This window comes from Myiozetetes cayanensis, unplaced genomic scaffold, assembly GCF_022539395.1.
Source record: "Myiozetetes cayanensis isolate MyiCay16 unplaced genomic scaffold, myiCay2020 scf23, whole genome shotgun sequence".
NCBI lineage: Eukaryota > Metazoa > Chordata > Aves > Passeriformes > Tyrannidae > Myiozetetes > Myiozetetes cayanensis.
The window spans coordinates 1,794,880-1,810,382 of record NW_026087445.1 but is presented as its reverse complement, the minus strand read 5'-3'; the positions used below and the strand labels follow the sequence as shown (position 1 = coordinate 1,810,382).

The 15,503-nt window shown below is 49.0% G+C and overlaps 1 protein-coding gene across 13 annotated transcripts in view; it reads right to left on the bottom strand.

Moving 5' to 3' along the window:
- CACNA1B (calcium voltage-gated channel subunit alpha1 B) overlaps positions 1 to 15,503 on the bottom strand; it is a 283,230-nt gene that overhangs the window by 166,357 nt on the left and 101,370 nt on the right. For all 13 annotated transcript variants that reach the window (XM_050319737.1, XM_050319741.1, XM_050319736.1 and 10 more), the window contains exons 5-6: positions 13,802 to 13,954; positions 9,536 to 9,723 (exon numbers count right to left, since the gene is read on the bottom strand). In XM_050319737.1, the coding sequence (XP_050175694.1) occupies positions 9,536 to 9,723; positions 13,802 to 13,954 (341 nt within the window). The remainder of the gene's footprint in view (positions 1 to 9,535; positions 9,724 to 13,801; positions 13,955 to 15,503) is intronic.

Genomic DNA, 15,503 nt, shown 5'->3' with positions numbered 1-15,503 from the left:
CTGAGGCATCTCAGGGACACTTTTGGGGTCACAGTGGAGACCCAGAGATCTGTGCCTCAAGCATTTAAAGCCCATACAAGCTCTCAGGCCCCTGGAGTGCTCTTCCCAACAAGCCCAGCTGCCATGGCTCCCTCTGCCCAACCTCTGCTCAGCTCCCAGCTGCTTCCACCCCCTGCCCTGGCACTTGTATCAGGATGCACCCACCATGCTAAGCCTAACCTAAATCCCTACAAACACCCTTCTAACCTCTTCCATGGGACTCATAAAAAAAAACCAAAAAAACAAAAAAAACCAAAAACAAACAAACAAAAAAACAACCAAACAAAAAAACACACACAAAAACAAAACCACAAAAAACCCCACAAAACAAACAAACAAAAAAACCCAACAAAATACCAGCAGACTCTTGGTAAAATCCTTGAAAGCTGGCAGCATTTTAATTTTGCTCCAATACCACTGGCTGTGTAGGAGCAGTTTTAACTCCCATCACGACATGCAATCACAACGTTAATTCAGCCAACTTTCAATAGAAGCAAATCCTTCCCTTTGTTTCTCCCCTTACAGAGCTGGGGAGAAGGCAAAAGCAAAAGTGCTGATGTTTTATGCCTCCATCCAATAAATCAATAGTAAATATGCTAACAGGGCTCCTTGATAAAAAATTCATTCTCTCCCCAGCTCGTGTGGATTCACTCAGCTGCTTTATTCATGAGTGTGCCTGCCTGGCACTGGCAAAGCTCTTTCACTGGCAAAAAAACAGGCTGGCCAAGGGACTCTACCTATTTTTTAATGGTTTGGGGCTTTTTTCTTTTGTAGTTTCTCCTCTCCTGTCTTTTATTTTTAAACAGCTGTGGACTTGAATTATGAATGTAAACTTGATGTTGGGAACGAGTCATGCACGTTCACAATAAGGGAGGTCAGAACTAGGGTGGAGGTGCCCAAGAGGAAGAATTACCCCAGAAAACACCTGACCAGCCCCTCTCTGAACCCCACATTTATGGGACTGGAGCTGCCTGGAAGATGAGGAAGGTTTAAGTCCAGGTTGGATGGAGCTCTGAGCGACCTGGTCTACTGGAAGGTGTCCCTGCCCATCTCAGGGGGTTGGAATGAGATGATCTTTCAGGTCCCTTCCAAGCCAAACCATTCCATGATTCCATGAAGCTGCATTTTACACCTTTGAGCCCCTTCTGCAAGGTCACACAGCATGTTAATGGCACAGTGACCGAGCCAAGCTGTAACTCTGCACCAGGACAGCTGGTGAAGAGCCACAGCTGTCCCCAGATGTGCTCCTGAAGTCACCAGGAGGGGGAAATATTCACCCTCCTGCACATTTACAACACAGACACACACATTTAGAGCTCTGGTCCCCCTGGCTGCTCGTGGATCCTGGGATGTTTAGGCAAGGCTGCCTTCAGACCAAAGCAGAGTTTTGCTGGTCTAGTGAGCAGGTGCAGAATAAACTTTTCCTCCCACTCAGCAGCCCCTCAGTCAGCAACACAGAGCCAGTCACACAGAGCCATTCCCAGAGCACTCCAACAGCCCAGTACTCCATCATCTTCTGACCCTGGACAGAGGGAATTGTGGGTCCATGCCCCAAATCATTGCATTTCATGACAGTCCTAAGAATAATGCACAGCTTCTTCATCATCTCAAATGCAGATCTGGTCCCTGCCTGATTCTTCTTTCTTCTTTTCTCTCAAAACTTCACCAGCAAAAGCTTCCCAAGCAGTTTTCAAAGCAGAAGACTGGTTTAATTAATTAAAATCTCAATTCCATCATATAAAATCCCAACAATAGGCTCTTACACACCTGCATTCTGCAGCAGAGGGTGGGGACTCAGCAGAGCATTGATCTATTTAGGCTTGGCCACCTTCTCATTCTGTCTTCTAATGAAACTAAACCTCCAGCAGTGCAGCTCCTCCTCTTAATTATAAGTTTAATTATAAGCAGAAGTTTTTATAAGTTAATTATAAACAGAAAATATCCTTGTAGGTACCTCTCCAGCTCACAGAATGAGCTCAGAGCTCAGTCCCCCAGACTCTGGAGCACAGCAAAGCCCCCCCAGGTCCAACAGCCCTTTGTCAATGCAAACCCCACTCAGAACAAGGGTCCAAAGCTGGTTTATCCCCCACTATTTTCCTGCTTCAGACAAAAAACCCAGTTGGTCATGAACCTCTTGGTTCCATCTAAAGAGGCTTCACAAGGTTTTCTGAAGACATTTTAAGTAGAAAAGGACTGTCTATGACAGGAAAGAAAAAAAATATATTAGAAAAAATACTTTTCCTAATCACAAGCCTTGCCAGGTTGTGCCAAATTTAAATGAAAACTGCTGTGAAATTCCAATTTTAAGTGTGAAAATATTTACTGTAGTGTAAACTCATTAAGTCTGTAGCAAATAAAGAGACCAACTCTGCTCTGTATTCCAAGAGCCTTCACTGGGAGAGAACAACCTGGGAACTGGTTTGTTGTGATGAATTGCTTTCCACAGTTACTGGGTAGTTTTCCTCCTGCAAGGGACTTGCAGAGCATTTGCTGGATTTTAGAATCATAGAATAGTTTGGGTTGAAGGGAGTTGAAAGATCATCTCCTTCCCAACCCCCTGCCATGGGCAGGGACATTTTCCACCAGCCCAGGTTGCTCCAAGCCCTGTCCAGCCTGGTCTTGGACACTTCCAGGAGCACAAAGAACACAAGAAAGAATAAAAATGTTGCAGAAAAATAAAATATGGATTAAAAATTTCCTGTTTGAAAGTCTCTGCAGTGCCAGGTATTTTATCAGTTGGAGGAAAAACAACAGGTTATCCTGAGAGGTGGTGGCTGCCCCATCCCTGGAATGTCCAAGGCCAGGTTGGACAGGGCTTGGAGCAACCTGGGCTGGTGGAAGGTGTCCCAAGGTGGAACAAGATGATCTTTAGGATCCCTCCCAACCCAAACACAGCTGCCTTTCTCATCCTGGGTGGGAAGGCAATTGTGGGGCTTGTGGAGAGCTGCTTGTGCACCCTCAGTGCTACAAGGGAATCCCTTCAGCTGGAATTCTCACTCCCTGACAAGCCCTGGTGATTGTGCTGCTGTTTGGAGAGACTTCAGCCCTTTCCAGAGAGCAATTGCTCTGCTGAAGGGGCTCTTGAAGTTTGTGTGATGTGTGTCACTCTCCTGCTTTATATCTTAAATGTCTCCTGTCGAACCTGAAGGTGGCCACTCCACAGGCAGTTTGAATTTATCTTCCCTGGGGCATCAATTAAAACCCAGAAGATTCAGTGAGGCATTTCAACTCTCTGCACAATTTGCTCAAGTGCTTTGCTGAGCAGGGTGATTTGCTCAGCCAGGGCTGAAATGGCTCAGTCCTGTTTTACTTAGAGAGAATGTCCAGGTGGGCAGGGGGTCAGACAGTCTGTGTTTGCAGACAGATGGAGGCCCAGGCGTGGTCAGAGACCTCCATCACAGCCCTCCTGGCATCTAAATATTTTCAAAGCCGTTTTAGCCTTAGGCATTTCTACATTTCCTGTTACAATGCCTTTGGATTTCTGCAAAAACCCTTCCAGCTGAGGAATTATGCACAGCAACACTGCATCCCTGAAAGACCTGGGAATCCAGCCCTTTGGCAAACAGGCCCTCCAGCCCTCCAAAATGCAGGAGGAGAGCATGAAGAATGGATATCAGCCAAGGCAGGGTTTAGGCTGGGGTAGGGTTGTTGTCCTGACAGCTCATCAGCTCACACAGGACCCATCAGTTGGACAGATCCCTCCAATCTCCACGTGCTTTTCCCTCACAGAGCAGCTCAGCTGGGCAGGAGAAGTCTGTACTGCTTCTCCAGTGTCTAAGAGGGATTTTCCCAGCTGAACTACAAATCTGTTGATGAAAACACCAATTTTACCGGTGTTTAAAACTGGATTATGAATATCTGACCAGCAGCTATGTTAATCCAGAGCCTGGTGTGAGGCTTCTCTCTGGGGAAATGGGAGTTGAGAAATCCAGCCCACCAGGACAGTCTGGAGCTCCAGGGAGGGTTCTGAGACATGGAAAGTTTGGGTATTTTCACACCACTGGGTTTCTGCCTGACAGCTCCACATGGGTGGTAGGTGAGTCTGTAGGTGAGACTCTATAATTCCCTAAATTTAAACCATTGACATGATCCAAGGCTAAGGTTGGATTCAGCCACAACCAAACTCCTGTCTGAGGAGGAGTTTAGGAAACAAGGGAGTCCTTTCTGCACCCTGTGGCTCAGTGACAGGGCTTTTAAAATAAATTTTATCTAAACCTTCCACTCTCACCCACAACACCAATCCTGCACTCAAAGCTCTCAGTGCCTGCTCCTGAACCTTTCCTGGAGGTGACTGGTGATGCTGAAGCACAAGAAATCAGCATTTAACCCCTCAGCAGAAGCAAGAGGCTGGGAATTCTCCTTCCTGTGCACACAGAAGATGCCTGGTTCTTCTTCTTAGCAACTTAAAATCAGCCTGGCTCAACAGGGAGTGCCATGAACACCAAACACATCAGGGCACTTGGTGTGCTCAGCTGGAGAGGAGGAGACTGAGGGGAGACCTCACTGGGGTGAGGCATAAAGAAATTCAAAAACACAAAGGGGAATGAAAAATACCAAGTGAATCATAAGCTGTTATAATTCAGTGAGGGTAAAGTTCTACTTGGGATCCAATTTAAGGTAGGCTTATATTTTATTTGAACTGTTCATTCCTACTTACAAGCATATTAGGTTAGGTCCAGTCCACAGACTTGAAATACCCACTGGATACTAATATTTGTCAGTAGAAAATAGAAGAAACATGAAAAATCTCTTGCCATTAATATCAAGAGCCAGTGAGTGTACACTCTGACATTTCTCCTTTCCTGCAAGGAGCCCCTGCTCTGCAAAGCAAATTCCACGCTGTAGCTTTGAATTCCTGTGGAGAAAAGATGAAAGGTGAAACCCCAGCTCTTTGAAAGTCAACACCAAGATTCCTGCCAACCTTGAGATGAATCAGGGTCCACCCATGATTTTCTGAGGGAGAACTGGGACCACAAACATCCTCCTCAGCTCCTTGGAAGCTCATCAAGCACCTGCACGTCAAAGGCACGGCTGCAGCTCTTGGAAATCAAAGAGTGTAAGGATCAAACCTGTGTAGGAACCACGGCAAGGAGCTCCAATGCCTTCCCAACCCCCTGAGAACACCATGGAGAGCACTCCAAGCTCACCACAACCACAGGTCTACACCAGCTGTCTCCTCTCCATTGACAGGCTTTGTCATTAAAGCCTCTACTTAGCACAGTAAAATAATTATTTCAGTTGGAGAATTTGTGGTCAGGCACAAAGCTTTTCAGGCTTTTCTCACTTTGCAAACAGGAGAGTGTTTCACCATGGACAAGAAGGTTCTTGCAGGAGCCAAGCTGAGAATTACTGCTCAGAGAAGGAAACAAAGAGTTGTACTATTGCCTCTTGAAAAGGCTTTACACCCCCAGACAGCCAATGTTAGCAATAGATGAATCACTGTCATTCACAAACAGGGAGATGTAAACAAGATGATGTGAAATCCCACTGTTTCATTTGACAAGCTCTGGAGGAAGATCTGGACACAGAGCCCAGGGCATCGCAGCTTCTCTTGCTCAGCAGCTGCATTATTTCCTCCCACCTCTGTGTTTGTCCCCAGTACTCAACCTCTGGGGTTTTTTTATACCCAGATTCTACACCTTAGTTTGCCAAAAACTTGGAATCCACGCCTGGGAATGTCCTCCCTCAGCATCCTGCAGCTCCAGCAGCCCCTGGTTACAGAGTGCAGAGAGCTGTGCTCACAGCATGAGAACCAACACTGAGCATATAAACACATTTATGGGAAATGGGGGATAAATTTAACAGTCCCAAGAGCCAGTCTGATCAGCAGTTGACACTTATTTCAGCGATGGCTCCCTCAAAGTGGCCCCTTGGTGTCCCACATCACCCCAACCCCAGTGAGAAGCTCCAGGTGAGCACCACGAGGTGCTGAGTGACAGCCCAGAGCAGGGTCTGTGTCAGCACCAGCACACCAGGGTGGGGATGGGGCATCAACCAGTGCAGGGGCTGGTCCACAGCGTGGGGAGACACAGCTGCTGTCCCTGGACCAGCGTGGGACCAGCCTAATCCCCGCTGCAGAGATCAGGTTTGCCACTCCTGGCAGTGTGGTACTTGAGCAGCACTGCAGCCCACGAGGAGCTGGTGCTCCAGGGAGGTGTTTTTTTCCCTAATTTCGTGATCCAGAAGGTGCTCAGCCCGACCTTGAGGGATCTCTGCTCTGTCTGCACTGGATTAGACTGAAGTGCTGTTCAGAACACTGGACTGTGGCTCTGAGCCCTCCCACGCTGAGGGAAACAGTTTAGTTTCTCTTTTCCAGTGCATTCCCAGATCACGCTGAAGGCCTGAATTACAGGAGGTAAATTCACTCCATTTGCTGGAGAAAAGGTTCTTCCCCATCACCACCTTTCCTAAATCACCTGTTGCTCCTTGACTCTGAGTCCAAACAGGCCACAGCTCCCAGAAATGCTTGTTTGGAGTAATTGTTGCGATGCTTTTGTGCTGCTGAGGCAGGAAGGCCTTTTCCTGAGCTTATTATCAAAGCATTTCACCCAACTGATGATTCAGCCTTTTCGCTTCAAGCATAAATCACCCTCCAGGTAAAGTCTTGCTGGAAAGATTTCACTGGCCCCAATTAAAAGGAAACTCTCTGAAAGTACAAACAGTGGATCAGCCAGGAGAAAATGGGCTGAGATTTGACAACTTGCTTTCTCCTTGCCCTCCTAATTCCTCAGTTTATCACAGGAGAAGACATGGATATTTGCAAAGCAGGTTGTTTAATGCAAAGCCTGTGCTGAAGTCTCTCTAAAACTGTAGGAAGGCTGTCCCTGGACCACACAGAAACTCATCTCAATCCTTTGGAAGTGACTAAATAACCCTTCCCAATAAAGTGCTTGCTCTGGACAGACCTGAGCCCAAACCGTTCAACCCAAGGCCAAGTTCCCGCATTCCTGAACATCACTTGGCACCAAACTCTTCAGTCTGCCCGATGGCACCACAAAGCAGCTTTTTCAGTCTCAAATCTGCTTTCAGGACAGAGGAGATTAAATGGTTCCATTAATGCTGAACTTAAAAGGCACATTTCACCCTGTGACAGATCCCTGCCATCACCACTGAAAATCCTGATCCTTCCAAACACCCCCCAATCAATGGAGCAGCAGGAAGAGGGGAGCACTAACAAAGCCCTGGTGATGCAGAGCAATCAATCAACCAGCCTTTTTCAGAAGGAAATGAAGGGCCCATTAAGGAGGAAGTTGTAACCTCAACGTTCCTGGGCTGGGTCTGAGTCCCAGACTGCCTGGCATCACAGGGATTTCAGCCCCAGGAACGGCCCCCAAGCAGGGCTGGCAGCTCTGACAGCAGGATTGGAGGGGGTTTGCAAGAGCAGGGTGACAAACCTGCCCCAGCAGAACCCCTGTGGCCGTGGGCACAGCAAGGAAGGGGTGAAGGAAGGGCTCTGCTGAGCCTGAGGGACAGCAGCTCACACAGTCATGGGATGGTTTGGGTTGGGAGGAACCGTAAAGCTCGTCCTGTTCCACTAGGGACACCTTCCACCAGCCCAGGTGGGATTCTGTGACCAGCTGCACTTCTGCTACTCCTGCAGTCTGAGAGCTGAATCCACCACGAGCCACCACAGAGGGTTTCAGTCACTGCAGCCCCTGTGGTTTGGGCTTTTGTCTCCTTTTTAAATTTGGTGAACTCAGAGTAGGCACAGAAGACACCAAAACAAAAGCCAAGTGGCCGGAAAACTGCCATGTGAGTGAAGCTGTGAAGAGGTTGAGGGATGCACAGGGTGGATCTTCTCCACACACAGATTCTCTCAGCAAAGGCACAGGCAGGTCCTCAGCAAGCAGGGCAGCACAGGGAGGGGGTGACAGCACTCAGGGCCGAGGGACAGGAGGCAGAGATGGCTCCTGGCATAATTTACATGAACTGAGGGGCCCTGTGGCACAACAACCCTCCACCCAACAAGCAGAACATCCAGAGACCCTCAGACCTGACAGAGAAGTGAACCCACCGAGCACCACAACCTACACTGGGGTCTCAGACATGATGTACAACAAACACTCAACAGCAGCTCATCCAGGAATCTGTTCCCAGCGAGGTTAATGGGTGTCTGGGATGACACTGTTAAGAGTTCCAAAGCAACCCCCAAAATCAATACCCCAAATAGCAGGCTCTGGGTTTTGCATGTGGTACAAGAGGCAGTTTGGGAGAAGATGATCTAATACACCACATATTGATTAATCAATTCAGGCAGGATGCTAATGGGCTTTTCTTACAACGCTTGGCACTGGAAGGAAGGAGCAGGAATGCTGAATGGGAGTGGGAGAAACCGGTTGTGTGGTGAAGTTTCAGGGAGAGAGGGGGGGCATGGAGTGGGGAAATGGGCCCTTCTAGAGATCACTCTGAGTGGTCTGAGACTGGGAACAAATGGAGGAGCTGAGCAACGAGTGGAGAAGGCAATAAATCAGGTGTATTGGCTTCAAACCCAGCAGAATTGTACCTTGCAATTTACTGTGGTTGATGAAAATCCTTTCCTGTTGCTACAAAAACCCTCCCAGGCAGGGCTGTGAGAGAGCCCAGCGTGGGTCTGGAGGCTGTAACGAAGCAGAGTGAACTCAGTGCCATCCTCCTGCCACTGCAGTGGGCTGAGGGCATTAGTAATGCCTACTTTAGTTATCTTTCCACATAAAATACAGCCTCAAACAAGAGCATTGCACAGCCTGAAAGCCAAGCAGAGTCATTCAGTCATTGCTAACTGGGTGAGATTGTCCTGCTCTGGGAAAGTGGAAAGAGTAAAACTGAGCAACCAAGAGATTTGGACAAAAACTGTCAAGCAAAGACCCCTGTGAGGAAATTCAGCCTGGTCTTCACAGCCAACAGGGTCATGCCAGGTGGGAAGGTGAGTGGTAGGGCTTCCTAAAATTGAGTCACAGGTTTTGCCACCCAATACTGTGCAGTTTGGTCACTGATTTACTGCAGGACATTGTGAGAACTTGCTCCTGCTCACCCACCCATCCCACAGCAGCACCTTGGAGTGCCACAGCAATTCCTACACTTGGCAACAGCCCACTGACACGAGACATGCTGCAGGAAAGCAAGTCACAGAGTCACAGAATCAACAGGGTTGGAAAAAACCTCTGAGACCATCGAGTCCAACCTGTGACCCAACCCCACCTTGGCACCCAGCCCATGGCACTGATGCCACATCCAGGCTCTGCTCAAACCCCTCCAGGCACAGGGACTCCACCATTCCAATGGCTGAGCACTCTCCTCTGGACATGACCTCAAACCACCACAGCCCATGGTGGTGGCTCAAAGGCTCTCACAGCACCTGCAGAACAACCCCCAGGAAAACAGGAGCAATCCTCCTAAAAAGCAGGGCGAGGTGCTATGAGAAAATACACAAATTAAATCCCTTTTTCTTCCACAACAACCATTTCCCAGACTACCACAAGGCACAGCAGCACCCTGAGGAGCCCTCCAGCAGACTCACATTGTAGAGGATGTCTGTCCACCCCTCCATGGTGATGCACTGGAAGACGGTGAGCACAGCAAAGAGGATGTTGTCGAAGTTGGTGATGCCGTAGTTGGGCCCTTGCCAGTACTCCCTGCAGGTGGTCCCGCTCTCACACTGCCTGGCAGGGGGCTCCTCTCCACAGGGGAAATCTCCCACCTCATCACCTGCAGAGAGGGGAGAAAAGTTACCACCTGAAGCCGTGAGAGCAGCTGGATCCTCCCTGCAGCGCTGCAGGAGCAGCAGTCGCAGTTTGGGGCTCCTTGGGTTCCCACTATAAAGTCATCATGCCCATGTAAGCATTTATAAGCTGCTGTGGTATAAGAGATGGTTTAGGGTGCAGTGGAGCCATCCCTGAAGCGCCCATCATTTATAGTTTGCCTCAATTCATGTCATGGAGTCGTGGGAATGACCTCCATGATCCCCAGGTCCAACCATCACCACAGCACCAGCACCACGTTCACCATAAACCATGTCCCCAGGTGCCACATCCACAGGATTTTTGAACACTTCCAGGGATGGGGACTCCTGTTCCAATGCCTGACCACCCTTCCAGTGCAGAAATTTTCCCTGATCTCCAATTGGTGCAACTTGAGGCCGTTTCTTCTCATCCTGACACTTGTCACCTGGGAGAAAAGGCTTCCAAACTGCTAAGAATTTCCAGCTGAACACATCTAAGAGACCTGGAGACAGTGTGAGAGCAGCTGATCATGAGAAACACCACAAAAAAAACCCCAAAAGTGTGGTAAAAACAAGGGCTTGGAGACAGCACATACTTTGAACACCTTCCTACAGCACAGCCAAGGGTTAAATATTGGCATTATAACATTAAAGCTAAAGGGGAGGTTCTGGATCAAGAAAGGCCTGGTTGTGGAGAGCCCCAAAATTGTCCAGGTACAGATGTTAGACCAAAGCTGCATGAGGAGCCCTTGGTTTTATCATAAGAGAAAACCACCACAGCAGCCTGAAAGGTGGACTGAGGGTTCCAACCCCTCTGTAAGCTCCACATTTTTGCTCCACGTGGCAGGGAGAGCAGCCAGCTGATGCTGCTTCTCTGCTGGGTTTCACTTCAGACCCACAGAAGGCCAAAGTGGATGAATCTGTTAGGGAAGGACCACCAGTAATGGCCAGGAGGGTGCTCAGCACCTTCCAGGGTGAAGCCTGAGAGGTTTCAGGCAGTTTGGGAAATCAGAGTGCTGAGTTTTCAGAGCAACCAAATATGCAAAAGTAATATTCCTATTTACAGAGATGCAATTTGGGGAGCATTAAAGGGTTTTTTAAGTGACACGTTACTGTAATGGAGCAGCAAACTGCACAAAATCCAACTCACCAGGGGGGGAAAACAAGAGCAGCACTAACAAGAATTAGGAATAATCATTCCACAGAGCAGAGGCTGCAGGAGGAAAACAAGGTTGTCACTGTGGACCAGGATAAGTGCGCGTGTATATATATATATTTAAAAATATATATATTTATACATGACACACTTTCCTGTTAACTCAACACCTTGATTCAGGCAAACCTCCAGCTCCCATATGGGTCACCACAGGCTCTCATGAGGGCTTGGTGAGAGAAGGCTGCAAAAAAGAAAATGCCAAATCTGGCTCATGCAGATCGTTTGTGAGGGTGCAGTAAAAGGGGATCCAGTTTCATCTCAGTTTGGTTTCTTGCTGCCAGGTAATGCTGTGAAAATTCAGTTCACAGAGGGTTGGGTGGGGAGGGGATCCTTTTTAAAAAAGAGACCAGGACTGGGCCCGTGGCTGGGGAAGACAGAGAAAAGGGGAATCTCAAGGAAAAATAGGAAATAAATGTGATGCCCTTCTCTCTTGGAGCAGCTTCAGGGCACTTGGGTTGTGTCAGCTGCTTAAAAATGACCCTGTGTCAGCAAAACAGGACAGAGTGGAGGATGCAGGGAGAGGGGAACAAGTCAGGTGTCCCCTGGAACGTGCACTGCCATCACAGAATCTTCTCAGCTGGAAGGAACCCCCAAGGATCATCGAGTCCAGCTCTGAAGTGAACGGCCCCGCCAGGGATCAAACCCACAGCTCTGCTGTTGTCAGCACCGTGCTCTGACCAGCTGGGCTAACATTGATTTTTCACCCATTTTTCATCACAATAAAGCTGTATTTCCACACCACACCGTGGAAAATCGCCCCGTTTTGGTCCCTAACATCCCTCCTCGTTTATTCCTGACCTACCCGCGGCTGTCGGATCAGCGGGGTTAAAACAACACTCGTTGTTGACGCCTCCCCTCGGTTCCCCTCGCGATGCGCTGAGGTAACACTTGGTACCTCTCCTGGGGCTCCCGGTTCCAGGAAAAATCCCAGGAGCTCGCTCGCTTTGGGGATTTGGAACAGAAACGAGCACGAGCGACTGCGACTCCTCCTCCTCCAATTTCCTCCCCTCTGACAGAGGCGTCTCCTTAATGAGCTTCACATTTCCACTCTCAGGCCCGTTCGGAGCCCGTGGCTCGTTAATGCACCTCTTTGGAGATGCTGATTAGGTTTTAAAAGGCTCCGCTGATGGTTTGTGGCTGCTCTGCCGCTCCAGGGAGGGCAGCGCCAGGAAACCTCAGCGCATCTCCCTTCCAGAAACACCATTTCCCGGCCAGCAGCTGGAATTGATCCCCATAATTCACCCAACAACATCAAGCAGCCCTTCAGGACAAGGGGGGTGCACAGACACCTTCCACAGCCTGCACAAGAGACCCCAACAATCCCAGGAGTGTTGTCCAAACCCTCCTGGAGCTCTGGCAGCCTTGGGGCTGTGCCCACTGCCCTGGGGAGCCTGTTCAGTGCCAACCACCCTCTGGGGGAAGAACCTTTCCCTGAGATCCACCCTGAGCCTGCCCTGACACAGCTCCAGCCATTCCCTGGGGGCTGTCCCTGGTCCCCCCAGAGCAGAGCTCAGTCCTGCCCCTCCTCTGCCCCTGCCCAGGCAGTTGGAACTGCAAGTGAGCTCTCCCCTCAGTCTCCTCTGCTCCAGCTGAACACACCAAGTGCCCTCAGTGTCCTCACACGGCTCCAAATCCAGGCCCTTCCCCATCCTCGTTGCCCTCCAGTTTACACAGAGCTTTGCACGAGCAGGGGAAATTCTTCCTTATGTTCCTATGGAATGTTTTCCTAACGTTCCACAGGACCATAAGTTCATCCAAAGCTCTGTGTAAACCAAGTGCATTCAACTGTTTCCATGTTGCTGTTAGAAAGCTCTGTGAAGGGTGCCCAGAGACTTGGCAGGGATGTTGTTTTATTACCATTTGAATGCGTGTAAATAAATCAATATTAAGACCTACCAGTGATAATTACTGAAAATAAAAGACTGTGTTAAAGACAGTCGATTTTGCCTTAAAATGGAATAGTTTGAAGACAAGAACAATATTTTCTTCTGGGTTCAACCCAGTTGCCCAGAGAAGCTGTGGCTGCCCCATCCCTGGAAGTGTCCAAGGCCAGGTTGGACGGGGCTTGGAGCAGGGGGTGGGAACTGGATGATCTTTAAGGTGCCTTCCAACCCAAACCATTCCATGATTTGACCTGGCAGCTGGTCCCAGCCAGGGGACTTTGGGAATCATTCTTCTCCTCCTGCATCTTCTGGGGTTTATCACTCCGTCACAGGCAAACACATCATTTACTCTTCAGTGCCCAATTTCCCTTGCCCTTCTCTGAAAGTCGTTTTTATCCTTTCTCCATCAAAGGATTCCTTGCTTTCCATCTATTGTCCTTTTATTTTTGATTTGCTCCCAGTCTTTCCAATCTTTTACTATTTCCCACCAAAGTTTTCTCATACCCATGCAAATTCCTCGAAAACCTTCCAAGGAAATTCAACATTCATTGAGTTAAACCCAATGAGAATGTGAACAGACACCAATAAATAAGAAAAAAATAATAAGAAGAACCCAAACCCTCCACATTTCAACAAGCTCAAACAACAGGAATTTGGTTCTGTATCCCTACTATGAAAAAATTCTTCCATGAGAGGAGGCCCTAAGCACCTTCTTCTCATTTTTGTGTAGACAGAGAGCAGCCCAGGGGTGCTGTGGGGGTGAAACAGAGAGGAGAATCTGTCCTAATGAATGTAGGATGAGCACAAAATTCTGTAAACTCCTGGAGCTGCTGTTAAAGAGGGACAAAATGCAGTAAATACGGAAAAGGGTAAAGGAAAAGCAACATAAGAACAGGATATGAAGATCCTGAGGAGATGAAGGAGGCTGATGATCCACTTGAGAGGGGAGGGAAGCTCACAACTCACCTGTCTCGTTGGAGAAGCAGGTTTTGTGGAACTTGCCCATGTAAAACTCCAGCCCGATGATGGCAAACATGACGATGGCGAAGAAGAGGAGCAGCCCGATCTGCAGCAGGGGCACCATCGCCTTCATGATGGACTTGAGCACAACCTGCAGGCCTGTGGGGACAAGGAAAACATCTCAACAGGGATGGGAAAGGAAAAAAAACCACAAACAAGGGCTTGGGGGTGGAGGGGAGGCAGGAGAGAGGGGCTGCCCGAGGGGGAATTTAGGATTGGCAGTGCCACCAGTGCTGCTCCTCCCAGGGTGTCATAAAATGATGCCCCAGCCATGAGGAGCCCAAAGAGCAGGAGAGACCATCAGGAGTTCTCTTTTTGTGATGTCTTTTCTTCAGGGGACAGATCCAAAGGGCTGTTAAACCTCAGAGACCCAAAAAGGGTTTTTCCTGAACCAGACCCTCAGCAGGTCCTCAGGGCAGGCTGGGCATGGCTCTGCTCCCCTGTCCCAGGAATGCTGGGCTGGCCAGGAGCTGCCTCTGCCTCCACAACACACAGAACAACCACTGCTCCTGGAGAAACAATCCCTGTCTCCAGGGCTGTCCATCCAGAGCTTTTTCACCAGCACTGAAACTCATTTTCTATTAAAACCAGGGGAGATAAGGGAGAGGCTGGAGAGATAATGTCAAAAAGATGCCCACAACAAAAAAAACTGCAGTGCTAAGCAGCAGCTGCCTTGGTGGCCTGTCCTAAGGGGTGGAGAAAAAAGGATCATCTTTGTCTTGCCACCTTGGACAGCACTGGTGAGGTCAATATAGGGACAGGCAGGAAAAAAAAAAGGAATATTGGATGGGAAAAATACTGAGGGTGTAGAAGGCAAATGTAACTGTGGTTGTGTGTGATTGCACCTCAGGGCTGTACATCTACTATGGGGGAGGGGGGAAGGTACAGTTTTCACAGCACCCCTTAAAACCTGAGAGCAAATATTGTGGGAAAATATTGTGCTGGGTCAGGACACATCACCAGGTGGGAGAATGAGTCCTCCTGTGGGGGGGGACAGCTCTGAGGGGCCACCTTACTCCTCTGTCACCCCTAAACTGTCACTACCACACCCTGCCCAGGCAAGAAGTCCATGAATAAACAGCCAACAACAGCATATTATTAGAGATCCTGTTAACAAATGTCACCCTTCCCAAGGACCTCTCCTGTGTGGGAATCCAGACTGAAGCCCTGCCCATGAAAAATGCTGATGGCAGGAAGTTTTGGTGCAATAATTACAGAGCATCACCTCTTGCTGGGTGTCTGCAGCACCGAAGTCTCAGCCCTGAAGCAACCAGGGAGGTGGCAGAGCTGATGACCCAGGAGGAGATGGGGCTGACTGGCTGCCAAGGGGTTAATGCAGACAAAACCAGAGCTTCCCACAGAGCTGCAGTTCCCTTCCACCAGCTCTTGCTGGAGGGTCAAACCTCTCTGTTCCACGGTCAAAAATTAAACCCACTGCTGACTGCAGCAGGCAGAGGAGACAGGGACAAATGAAAAGGCAAGGAAGCCACGGTGTGAGGACTGGGATGGTTCCAGGGCATCAGCAAGGAATGATGCAGCTCCTCAGTGGAGCATTCACCCTTCAGGTAACACATAAAATATAGGAAGTTGCCCAGTGAGTAGAAAAAGCCAAGTCCTGCTCTTTCCCTGCATTTTCTCTCCCCTTATT